Genomic DNA, 13,314 nt, shown 5'->3' with positions numbered 1-13,314 from the left:
ATTGCCATTTCATTGGAATCCGACTGTATTTCTGTTTTTACCTACTTAGATATAAGAAGGTGTGGTATGAAGGCCAATGAAACAACTCTCCATCCAAGTCATAATTTGTAAAAGTAAACCATTATAGGTCAAAGTACGCCTTTCAACACGGAGCCTTGACTCACACCGAACAGCAAGCTATAAAGGGCCCCAAAAATGACTAGTGTAAAACCTTTCAAACAGGAAAACCAACGGTCTAATCTATATAAAAAACGAGAAACACTTATGAACCACATCAACAAACGACAACCACTGAACATCAGGTTCCTGACTTAGGACATGTGCAAACAAATGCAGCGGTGTTTAAACGTTTTAATAGGCGCCAACTTTCACCCTACCTGAAACAATAGTGTAACATCACAGCATAGAAAGACACACTATAAAATATCAATTGAAAGGGCTTTACTCAATCAAAAGACATATTAACAAAAACAAGTGAACATAAACTGAACGAATACATTTGATCTATGACGCAATGTAAATACAAAATTAATAAAACAAGGGTGTAGATGTTTAACAATATCAGAAATACTTGTTCATTTATTTAAATAAAACAGGAAAAGATGTTGAAAAATCAATTCACTAACCTCAGAAAATTTGTTTTTTATAAAAAAAAAATTCAACATATTGATCATATTATCATCTTTGATGTATTTGTTTTTTGAATCAGTGCGGTTTTTCATAAAGTTATTATTTTCGTGGCTCAAAACAAGAAATGTGTATCTTCGTATCCGATATTTGTAGAAAAAACTTTGGTTAATGAGACAATGTATTCGATCTTTCAGTTGAGCATGGGTAATAGTAATGTAAAAACTCATCAAAGATACCATAAGTGTAGAAAATCAAAAGTTATCATAAAAGATCTTTTGATTTTTTAAGAATCCACGTCTGATTGACACTGCTGGTTGAAAACACCTCATCACAATATTTCTAAAGTCTGTCTTTTACTGTAGAAAAGATGAAGGTAAGAACTTTAAAAAGAATTTCAGTCGAACATCTTGACGATCCAGCGTATAAGGATGTTTGTGAATTTTATGTTTCAAGTCTGAAGACAGAGATTTTCATCGTCGTTTTGATGTTAATATCAAAGGAGAGAAGGACTGATATGTGATTTTCTAAAATCTCCTCTTCCATTAATTATGTAGAGGTATATGTGGGATGCCCTGTTGAACTAGGAATTCTGAGTTCTTTATTAAGACATTTCAAATGGTAATTTTTGCATAAAAAAGCAAGTTATACCTGAATATCAGTGCATTCTTAATTTATGTTAAGGAAGCTGGGGATGTTGGCAAACAGTAGGACATTGCTCTCATTCTTGTGGAAATGGCACCAGTTTGAAGGTTAGAGAATGCAATAATCCTGTTCCAACAAATGGAGAGACTTATTGTGAAGGCAAAAATACAACGTTGGAATGGTGTAATCTACGCGAATGCCCTGGTATGTAACAAACATTCTACATCGTATAATATCTTCCAAAGAAAAATAATTGAAATTCAAAAGTTAACAAATTTTTATGAAATGCTAACTTAATGTCAAGTTTTCTAAAAAATAATGGCTGTTAAGAATCACAATAAACACAGGAATATACCAAAGATAATCGACCAAATGGGAAACCCTTTGCTTTGACCTTTCATTAACCAGACAATAGCAAATTGAGAGCAGACTGTATATGCTCCTTATTAAAAAAAACATATTGAAAAAGGTGTCTCAAGAAAAAGGACTGAACATTCACCCTGAATATCTGCATCGATTAATTTTATATTCAAGCTTTTCTTGTCTTTATAGCTTTCTTTTTTTATTCCCATTTAAATACAAAATAGAAAAACAACAGATAAAATCTTATGAGTAATATCTGATAACGCCTTGAGCTTTAACAAGTTAAGTATACATAAAGCTGTATTGGTATTATTTTGAAATTGAATGTGCAATGAACAGTAAATAAAAGTATTCCAAAAAGTATTTGAAATTCCCAGAGAAAGAAATTTCTTGTTCAATGATATCAAATATCCTGGTCGTAGTCTATATGAAAAGTAAGATTCAAAAGACGAAAACGAACAATACTTGTTGATATTGTCGGAATAAGCAAAAAATAACTATTCAAAGAAAAATCAAATTTTTGAAAAAAAAAATAAACCAAAAAATCCACATTAAGATAAAATATTGATATTTTTAAAGCAATAGTTTGCATCTTTGCATTTTTGGCCCGGTAAAAATTTGATAGGGGAAATCCTAAAAATGGGCATCAATCTTCTTGAAACGAGGCAGTCGAGTGCAACTTATTATGTTCAGGCATGTTTTATAATGTTTGAGTTGACTGTTTTGTGTTGAAAATTTATAAAGCAAATTATTTGATACACCATCTTGCTTCAAATTCTACTAATTTATATATTTAGTCTACATGTTGATGAAATAACATTAAAAATTCCCATACCAATAAAAATAAATAACTATATGGGTCAAGTGAAATAACTCTCTAATGAGTCACAAAAACAGAGTAGATGTTTTTGAATTTAAAAAAAAAGGTTCAAATGCTAAATCTTGATGCGTATATCTTTTTTATTTTCGTTCATTCATTTTTCAATTAAACTAATTATTTTATACATGAAATGTACTAAAAATAGAAAGTCGGATATACCGTTCATTAACCCCTCAACCACCACCTCCCCTAATATTCTCAACAACCGTACATATTTTCTAAAAACCGTTGACAACAGTCTCTACTTGTGGATCTTTTTTATGCATCACTTCATAAAAAAAAACTTTTTGATGCGGAATTACAAAATTAAACTCCAACAGAAGAGATATTAAAGTACAGGAATATAATGATGCGAAATAATTTTGTACAAATAGATGTCAGCATACTATGGAATAAACTCATCATGTTCGCCATACGCGTTTCGACAACAAAAGACTCACCAGTGACGCTCGAATCAAAAAATTTAAAAAGGCCAAATAAAGTACAAAGTAAAAGATCATTGAAGACTAATAGTTCCGAAAGGTTTTGCCAAATATAGCTACGGTGGTCTAATCCAAGAAATTTGAAATGTTAATTATCTAAGTGTAGGTAACATATCGAGGTTATATTGCGATAAAAGGTGATATTTAATCAAATGACGTGAAATGAAAAAATCTAATGATCGATTAAATTATAAGTATAACATAACTTTGATATTTATACCTGCAAATAATTTCCTCTTGGCACAATATCAAAAGTGTGTTTATTGTTAGGCTATCCATCTGTTGAAAATATGTTTTACGTCATTTTTGGGGTATTTTTGTGTGTCAAGTTATTGCTTTCTACCTATTGCACGTGTTCGAAACTTCCGAATTTCGATATTCTTTCAAGCACCACTGATCAGAAATGAAATATTTTCGAAATGTGCATATGTTACATCTAATTAATCGATATCATTGCTATTGACCTATCCATCAAATTACCAGTTTTCTTTTATAAAGGATTAATTATGAAAATGTCCAACCCATAAAATGTCGTGATTGTTATTAAATTAAGGTAGCAGTTTTCTAAGACAAAGTTGACCTTAGTCGGTTTTAGTTGTTTTGTTTATGCCCTTTTTGGTTTATCTGCTGTCAAAATATCTATACCTATTTTGGGGGATTTCCCTTTTTTTTTTTTTGATATGGAGCGCTCATATTTAAATAGCACGTGTTTTAACCACGCCAGTAATCAAAATTTGCGTTTTATTACATTCGATCGACCGCTACTGAACTATCAGTTCCCGATGGTCACCTTATCAATGCAAAAATTCGGTTGTCATTATTTGATAATAAATTTCGCTTAAGGATGTTTGCTACTCTGTTTCTGATTAACAAGTTTTTTAAAAGACCGTTATAAATTGAAAGTATATGAATAAAGGAACTAAATAAGCAGAAAAAATGAAGGGTCCGTGTGCTTGTTTTCAAGATATAAGCCATTGAAAATTTGGCGGGAAGTGATTCTCTCTAGACTTTTCATATATTAAACATTGGTACCTTTTTTCTTTCAAAAACTATGAAAAAATAACAAGGATTTCATGAGATTTTCAAATATGGCTTCTTATACTATATGAAAATAAAATAGAAATAGAATAGTAGAGGTTTTCGGGCAAAACATTTTAATTGCACTACATGGATAAAACCAGAGGATTCCGAATATCTGGCAAAAATTCAAAAAACAAGAGGAGCAAACATCCTTAAGACAATGGGTAATTAAGCGTTTTTCATATAAAATAATCATGTGTATTTTATTAAGGATCGTATGTTGACCTCTATGTGTCTTTAATACCACAATAGTAATATAACAGATGCATTTTAGGACATGATGATGGATAACTATTTTTTTTTATAGTGCAGACAGTATTTCGAAATGAAACAACTCGTGGAAAAAAAGCATTATATTGCGAGGTGCAGACATTTTCAATCTTTTTGTTTTTGTCTTTTTGTGAAAAAAAACACCTTTAGAAACGATCCTTGTACACTTATCGATCCTTTAAATAAACTTATTCTAAAAGGTTACCAATTCAACACTGTAATTAGATCTTTGAATATTATTTTTATTGGTATTAATATTGATTTTGTTATCAGTAAATTAAAAGCAAACTAAATACTATTGTTATATACATATGCACATTCATGGTTCTACAATCTGTCGATACCTGTATCTTGGCATTGCACAAGGTCATGTTTTTCTCTGACTGTTTATGACGTCTTTACACTAAATCCATTGGATGTTGGATGTGTACGAATCGATAATTTAGTATTAGATGCATGATTGTTTTATTAGTTGTTAGTGGCTTTGAACTAGCTGTCAGTAACTGCGAGTACTCTCAGATCTGTATTTAGTGTCTTTTTGTTGTTGGGATGTACAAGTACCCTGTTAGATGTATTTCTTTTTGTATCCATCTAATAAATTAAGCCTTTTTCAACTGATTTTTATAGTTTGTTCTTATGTTTTACTGTTACACCACTGTCCCAGGTTTGTGGGAGGGTTGGGCGCCCGCTAACATGTTTAACCCCGCCACATTCTGTATGTGACTGTCCCAAGTCAGGAGCCTGTAATTCAGTGGTTGTCGTTTGTTGCTGTGTAACATACTTGTTTTTCGTTCATTATTTTGTACATAAATTAGGCCGCTTGTTTTCTCGTTTAAATTGTTCTACATTTGTCATTTCGGGGCCTTTTATAGCTGACTATGCGGTATGGGCTTTTGCTCATTGTTGAAGGCCGTACGGTGACCTATAGTTGTAAATATCTGTGTCATTTGGTCTCTTGTGAAGAGTTGTCTCATTGGCAATCATACCCCAACTATCTTTTTTATATTTACGAAATATTTTTTTTAAATTTCGTATTGAATTACTACCTACATTTATATGTTGGCATTTTAAACAAAAATATCATTCAATATGTTTCCCTTCTTTTAGTTTACAAATGGGGGCACTTGAAGGATCTTAACCTAACTATAGCGGAGCTTAAAGAAATTATGAAAGAAGAAATTAATGAACTTAAAGGAAACTTGACTGTGGACAACAAAAACACATCATCAGCCATCAGACGAAGAATCTCAGCACGTGACGACAGACCTTCAGCTGCATCATTTGGGTATTTTGGTGTAGTAATGTTGGCAACGCCATTTGTCTTAATGGTATGCTTGGACTACAACCATCTGTTTCCAGAATGTATAAAGTGGAGAATAGCAATATTACTTAAAAAAGTCAGTTCATCAAGTGATTCGACGTAGGGATTTACATGTATAGTATGCAAGTGTGATTGAGTTATCTGTAAAGAGTAACGATTTATCAATATTTGATAAACATTTGTATTAGTAGTGTTTTGTTATATTTGTAATATTTTACGCTTATAAACTTTGTAATGAAAATAACTAATATAACCCGACAACTTCGAACAGATTATGGCAGTGTTTTGCTAAAAGTAAAAAATAAATTTTTGTGTACTAGTATATTTTTAAAACAAAGTTTATCAAAAGTAGTTTGATGCTTATTCGCAAGTTTAATTTCAGATAAAATGTTAAGGTTGTGTATCTAATGAAAACTAATGAGACTGTAATTGCCGAACAACATTTTGATATCTGAGTAACCATAGACAGAATTGAGAAAAAAAGCAATCAAGGCAAAAATTGAGAGAGTTTTTTTACCATCTGACAGTATCTTTAATCTTTTAAAAAGACAAACAGTATGGCACATTCTTAAAAGAACCATTAACCGTCGATACGGTTGTCTTCATTATTGCAGTTGATTCTTAATATGAGAAAAATCTGAATCTCAAATAAGTAATCACGCACTAAATTTCTCTTCGGAATGCTCTCTGCAGACAAATTATTGAATGTTATTTTGTTTTCTGTGTCTTTAGCCATTAAAGTGCCATCTTTCCTTATATCGTCGTCCTATAGATCTACTTTTTAAATAACAATTGGAAGAACAATTATGATATCAATTTTTATATACATAGAAAGGCGAACGAGATCGATAAAAAATACTCAGCAGTACAACAGACCACATTAATCATCAACACTCGATTCAAAAAAATATGAAACAACACACATACAAACAAAGACAAACAACACACGCAGTCGATAGCCTGACTTGTTACAGGAAAACAAAGAGGTAAATTAGGCCAGAATGACATGCGCACAACCCCTTAATTATCTTAAACGAATCTCGTTAAACTAAAATACAATACAAACTTGCATTTAGCTACCAACTGGATCCCGACTAACCTGAACACGGAAGTTGAAAATAGCAAAAAGCTTGGAAAGCAGTGTCAGAATGTTCTGACTACTATAACGGTTATTCAAGGCGACTAAAGCTGTTTGTGTGAATACTGCCGCTCAAGAAAAACAAACAGAAACAATGCTGCAAACAGGTTTAATGAAGTCTTAACATAGAATTTAATTAAAATCGACAGTGTATATAAGATGCCATTAAGTCTTTAGAATTGTCAGATCATCGGAAGAAATGTCTATCTTAATCGTATTAGTTAATTGATTATATCACGCATGTAGCCGTTACTTTCGAAAAAAGTAAGAAATTTTGATTGTATATATAATTTTTCGGTGTTTAAGACCTATTACAGTCATTGAATGGTATAAATTCCTCATTAAAACCAATAAAAAGGCATACCGAATATACAATACATCATTGCAGCATACACAATTTCCCATACACGATACATTTTACACAATATCACCCCCTTTCCAATTTGATCCATGATCGATGTCGTCATTTAAAATTACCCGCATGTTTAATGAAATTGCAAATTTCAATATATCTTTTATAAAAAACGAGCTAACATTTAAAAACTACACAGCATTCTATGGACCATACAAAAATATTAATAAAATTATTAAAACTTTTTACCTTTAAAGATTTTCAATGCATTGGCAACAGCCATTACTAGGAAATATCGTCTAGTATAAATTTGGCAAAATGTTTTAATAGAGAATATGGAATGCAAAAGTTAACGGACGATGGCTACGAAAGGAAACCGGGCTGGTACCGCCCAATAGGCCAGGAGGAGAGCTAAAAACGTGAAGCCCATGAAAAATAATTTTTAACATCCATTCGATCAAATGAGATTTTGTTGAATTAGTTACTTCAAACTGTAACAAGAAAAATATATGAAATTTAAGCTTAAAGCCATGCGATGAAATAGTTTACATTTTCTCTAGGCTATGTATGTCTCCGTGTTATTTACATTCTTATGGATTAATAAGTTGACTGTCAAATTCTATCTTCCAGACTTTATCAAAATAGGAAAATGTGGTATGATTATAAATTAGACAACTCCACACCAGAGACTAACTGATGTAGAGGTTAACAAATATAGTTCACCGTACGGTCTCAATCAATGAGCAAAATACATTCCGCATAGTAAGCTATAAAAGGCCCCGAAATGACAAATGTAAAACAATTCAAACGAGAAAACTAACGGTCTGATTTATGTATTTATGCAAATCAATAAACGAAAAACCAATATGATATACAGCAAGAAACGACAACCACTAAATTACAGGCTTCTGACTTTGGACAGACACATACATAATGTGGCGGAGTTAAGCATGTTGCTGGCACCAAACCATCCCCCGAACCTAGGACAGTGATGTAACAGCAAAACATAAGAACAGAGTATAGAAATCAGCTGAAAAAGACTTTACTCATTAGATTGATACATACATGGACAGATCTGAGATCTGAGTAGTTACTGAAAGCCAGCTCAAAGCCAACAATAACAATAACAATTACTTGTAATAAAACATCATGAATCTAACACTTGTTTTCCGATGTTCAAATCTCGAAAATCGATTAAAATATAGACGTTACAAGTTAACGAACTGAAACTGAGAGAATAACATACACTCTTAAATGAACGAGACCGGTTATGTCGATATACTATTAGTTAGCGTCTCCTGTTAAGCATACATCACCTATCATGCTGAAATTTGGAATAGGATACAATCAGTAAAATTACATAACAGACGACTATAATGAAATCTAAAAATATAAGGCTGGGAAACATGCCAGAAGTGAGTTGAAATACAGACACAATTCATGATAGTGACAAAAAAAAAAACAGTCGTTCTTCTTCATAACTCTGTCGAAGCATTTTTTTCAAAGGAGCACATCCCTGGTAATGAAGTTCGTATAGTATGAATGGACCCGTTCGCAGGGGAACATAACATAACAGAAAACAAAGTACTACAACTACTTAAGAAAATTCATCAAAATAAAACAGCTGCACCAGATAAAAATAAGATTAAGATTACTATAAAAAAAAAGTAGCGACGGAGGAAGTCTCAAATCTTAGGGATATTTTCAAAATATGCATCGATACTGGGGAGGTACCAAATGACTGGAGACCAATGTAAGCCCAGTCTTACAAAAAAGGAGAGGGACAGAAAGCAGATAACTATCGGCTCATTTCTCTACTTCTACGGGGAGTTTAACGATCTTGACTACATATATACCCATGAGGGCCTCGCACGGTCGGTAAGTTTCTCTGAATTGCATCTGCTTCAAACTGACACAGTACATTATCACTTGCGATATTATGAAGCATGCATTTATGCACCACATTCTCTGGACGTTACAAAATAGAGGCGAAAGATACCAAAGGGATAATCAAACTCATAGGTCGAAAAAGAACTGACAATGCCATAAAATCCAGTACTGATCAGTATCATTTGAGTCAATTCAGTATGTGGTTGCAATTGTTTCGTTCATGTAAATTACAGGTACTGAACAATTTATACATAGACTCAATTGACTGCAAGTGAATTGTCTGAACAGTACTCAATTTATCGCAGTGAATAAGTCTGCAAATTAACAAAAAGACATAATATGACTTAATATGCATTGTTCATTCTTCCAAAAGCTGTTCAGATCAAACTGGCTGTTTCAGTTCAAAGTGTGTTTGTACATAAGTTTAGGTTTGTTAAATTGTGAATATGACGTGTTTTTTGTGTTTTTCTTTTTGTGTGTTTTACCCTATTATATGGGTTTTTTTTTTTTTGGTCACAGTGGTCTTCGTCTTTTATGTATTTTCATTACATGTGCTATCTTGCTTATGCATTACAAAAATGATAACGTCATGCATCCGCTCTTCTATTCGGTAGCCAAAAACAGGTAAAAACAAATAACAGCTTAAAGCGAAATATCTAGTTTTGCTCATTTTTCACCTCTTCTAATTTTTAATCCAAAACAAACGCTTTGAAACTGCGGCAGCAAAACTAATATTTTTCTAATGGCTATTAATAAACCGCTGTTCAAAGTCATTAATCGATTGAGAGAAAATAAATCCGGGTTACAAACTAAAACCGAGGGAAACACATCAACTATAAGAGGAAAACAACGGAACAATAAAAACACTGAACTGCAACAAAAACAAACGCCAACATACATAGAAACGGACTATTTGATTACAACTGCCATATTCCTGACTGGGTACAGGACATTTTAAGAAAAAATGGTGGGTTGAACCTGGTTTTATGGCTAGCCAAACCTCCCGCTTATATGGCAATGCTAAAAAATATATCGCTAAAATGACAACACTACGTGACAGGAATACAGAACAAGAACAATTAGCACAGAGAAATGCATAGATAAAAAATATAATAATACATTACAACATGTAAACCGCAGAATAACAACGGACATCTCTTAACGACAGCACAGGAAACCACAAACTGTGACGTATATATAATCTTGAAATTCATACAATTATATGGAACGAGATCCAAAAATTCACAATTATTTTCACAATGCTAGTACCAAAAATTATCATGATGATGACGGTCTTGAAAGGCTATTCTAAATAAATGATGTGACGACGTTATAATTATTTGGACTAACACAATACTTTATCCATGAAAAAATGTAAATTACCTCGACTAAACTAACAAATAAGACATATGTGAAATGTACCGAAAATACAGAATTCAAACCACAAACGATAAGACATAACACAATATCTATCAAACTTACAAAAGAAACATGATAACCAAATACATTAATGTTGGATGTATAAATACCGAACTCTGTTGGGGCAGTTACTGGGACTCGACGATTCTCCTTATATATCAACTAGTCCAGAGAGGTCAGGGAAAATATTAAAAAGTGCACATTATTTTTCACAAAAATTTTGTTTTATCAATACGAAGAAAAGATTAACTTTTTTTAAATGTAGTATAAAAAGCTTAAATTGCAATTATCTCTGTAGATAATTAAAACAAGCAAAAAGCATTAGCATGCATACTTAAAATAAACATAGTTTATCTGATAAGATTTTGAAAATGTACGATTGCGGTTTCGAAATAACTTTAATTAGTTTTGTACCAAAGTAAACAAACTATTAATTGTGTTTCCATTATCATAAGGAGAGTTACTTGTCTATTGTTCCCGCTGCATTAGTTCACACGCTGACTATTAGTTCTTTTGGATCAAGTCCTGATATTAACATTGTATTTCTGTTGTTCGTGTTACAGTTTATTCTTTATATGGAAATGTAGAGAAAAATTCCTGTCCAAAACGATTTATAATAGTCCGTTTGTGTTCTACGCATCTTCAAAAATAAATGTTTAAGATCAGATTTTTGAAATGCTTTTCCTTTTGCAGTGTATGTATAAAGTAAACGAACACTGACAGTAAATTTCGGAATTTTTGCTCAAGTAATTGAAATGTTTCCTTTATGTCAGAAATCATCAACAAAGTAAATAATAGATAGTGGAGTAGTCAACGTATATTTGATTCTGCGTAACAGAAGTTCCTCTTGAAACTTAATTATAAATGATACCAAAATAACTTGGAACAAATAACCTATACCCTTTATTCCGTTAGGAACATATACTGTAATATTTGTTCCAGTGAAAATAATATTACAGAGTATATTTCCATTTTAGAACTTATATTGTGAAAGAACTTCTATTTCATGACGGAGTTAATAAACTAATCAAGTGTTCGATTTACAATTCTATACATTACAATTTAAATATGAAAACAGTTCGTACTGATAAAATGAATATATTTTGTTTTCAATGTATGAAACTGTAACAGTTATGGAAAATAGCAAGACTGTTGTGATCATAATATGTACGTACCTCCGCGACAAATGGCTCGTAAAATACAAATTCACTAAAGGCCTAACAAGCAAATTTTTTAAATATTGACCAAAAATTGTTAAAAAAAAATTGTTAAAGCTCGTAAAAAAACAAAATGGTTGGATTAAAGCAGCTACCAATTCTAAACTGTTAATTTTTGTTAATTCATTTTTTAAAATGTATAGCACTTATACTTACTAAACGCTATTTTGTTTTGAACATCCAAACGCTATTTTTATATACAGTATGTACTTCCACAATAACAAGCATTCTGTGAGTATTGCCTAGCAATACATAGTCCCCTACCAGTTAAAGATTCATTGTACTGGAACAAAATGCTACCTTGATCTATAACATGTCATGGTGTAAACTATATAACAAATATCAAGTCAATATCTTCAAGCATGACGAAAAAAATGTGGAAAATTGATTATTTGAGTGAATTTTCTAAGTCCAAGGACCATAACTCTGCACAAAATCATCAGACCGGAACAAAATTCAAACTTGATCTGTAACTTGTCATGATAAAACTATATACCAATCATCAAATCAATATCTTCAAGCATGACAAAAAAAAGTGCGGAAAACTGATTATTTGAGTGAATTTTCTAAGTTCAAGGACCATAACTCTGCACAAAATCGTCAGACCGGAACAAAATTCGAATTTGATTTGTAACTTGTCATGATAAAACAATACACCAAATATCAAATCAATATCTTCAAGCACGAAGAAAAAAAGTGTGGAAAACTGATTTGCCGGACTGACGGATGGACAGACAGACAGACAGACTGACAGACGGACGGAGTGCAAACCTAAAGTCCCCTTCGACTTTGTCGGTAGGGGACTAAATATTTGTTTGTTGCCGTCATGGTCGAATCCACTATCTACACCTCTTTAGTTGGCGTCTTTGTTAGATTTATTTGTTATTTGAATGTTTGTTTGAATTTTTTAGTCAGGTTTGTTGTCTGTCTGTGATGTATGTTTACACAGTTTTGGCTGCTAGATCCAAATTATTGTCACATTAACCTATTATGTCTGTTTGGGTTGATCACCCAATTTTGTCAATATAACGGAACTATTAACAACTGCCATTCAAGAATGAGGTTAAGTTTGCTAGAAAACTAAGTTTAATCCACCATTTTCTTCGGAAAATGCCTGTGCCAAGTCAGGAATATGACAGCTGTTTTTTATTCGTTTCGTTGATTGATAGCGTTTGATTTTGTCAGTTTTTATGGACTTCCCCTTTTTGAATTTGCCTTGATTTTTTTATAACTACTTTGTAAAATGTAATATATATATATATCCATAGCCTAAGAAACAAAATTGATTTTTTGGGAAATTTGCTGATGAATTTCAATTATTATGCAAATTGGGTCAAATGCCAATTAGTAAATTACATAATATTTATACTGAGTGTGTGATACAATATCGTTTTTCAGTCCAAAATATGAGCGTACACGTATTATTACATAAACTGTTAACACCATAGACTGTTCCCTCAAATTGACAAACATGAAGATCGTAAACTATTTTCCAAAAATAAAACACATTGATAGAGGTATTGATTTTATAAATTTGTCTTGTATTTTTCATGACTCTACCGTTTAAAACTTTATACCTCCATATTTTGATAACATAGAGCCACCTATAATTAATTATTCGAATTAAATA

At 31.9% G+C, this 13,314-nt stretch overlaps 1 protein-coding gene across 1 annotated transcript in view; it reads left to right on the top strand.

Annotated features, from left to right (window-relative positions):
- Positions 1 to 6,217, top strand: part of LOC127734160 (hemicentin-1-like) — a 37,695-nt gene extending 31,478 nt beyond the window's left edge. Inside the window, exons 4-5 of the mRNA XM_052243879.1 lie at positions 1,312 to 1,476; positions 5,455 to 6,217. Of these exons, the coding sequence (XP_052099839.1) occupies positions 1,312 to 1,476; positions 5,455 to 5,771 (482 nt within the window). The 3' untranslated portion in view covers positions 5,772 to 6,217. The remainder of the gene's footprint in view (positions 1 to 1,311; positions 1,477 to 5,454) is intronic.
- Positions 6,218 to 13,314: the final 7,097 nt, after the last annotated feature.

Source organism: Mytilus californianus, unplaced genomic scaffold (genome assembly GCF_021869535.1).
Source record: "Mytilus californianus isolate M0D057914Y unplaced genomic scaffold, xbMytCali1.0.p SCAF_3, whole genome shotgun sequence".
In the NCBI taxonomy this organism is placed as follows: Eukaryota; Metazoa; Mollusca; class Bivalvia; order Mytilida; family Mytilidae; genus Mytilus; species Mytilus californianus.
Note: the sequence above shows the minus strand (reverse complement) of the source record. Positions and strands in the feature narration are given on the sequence as shown.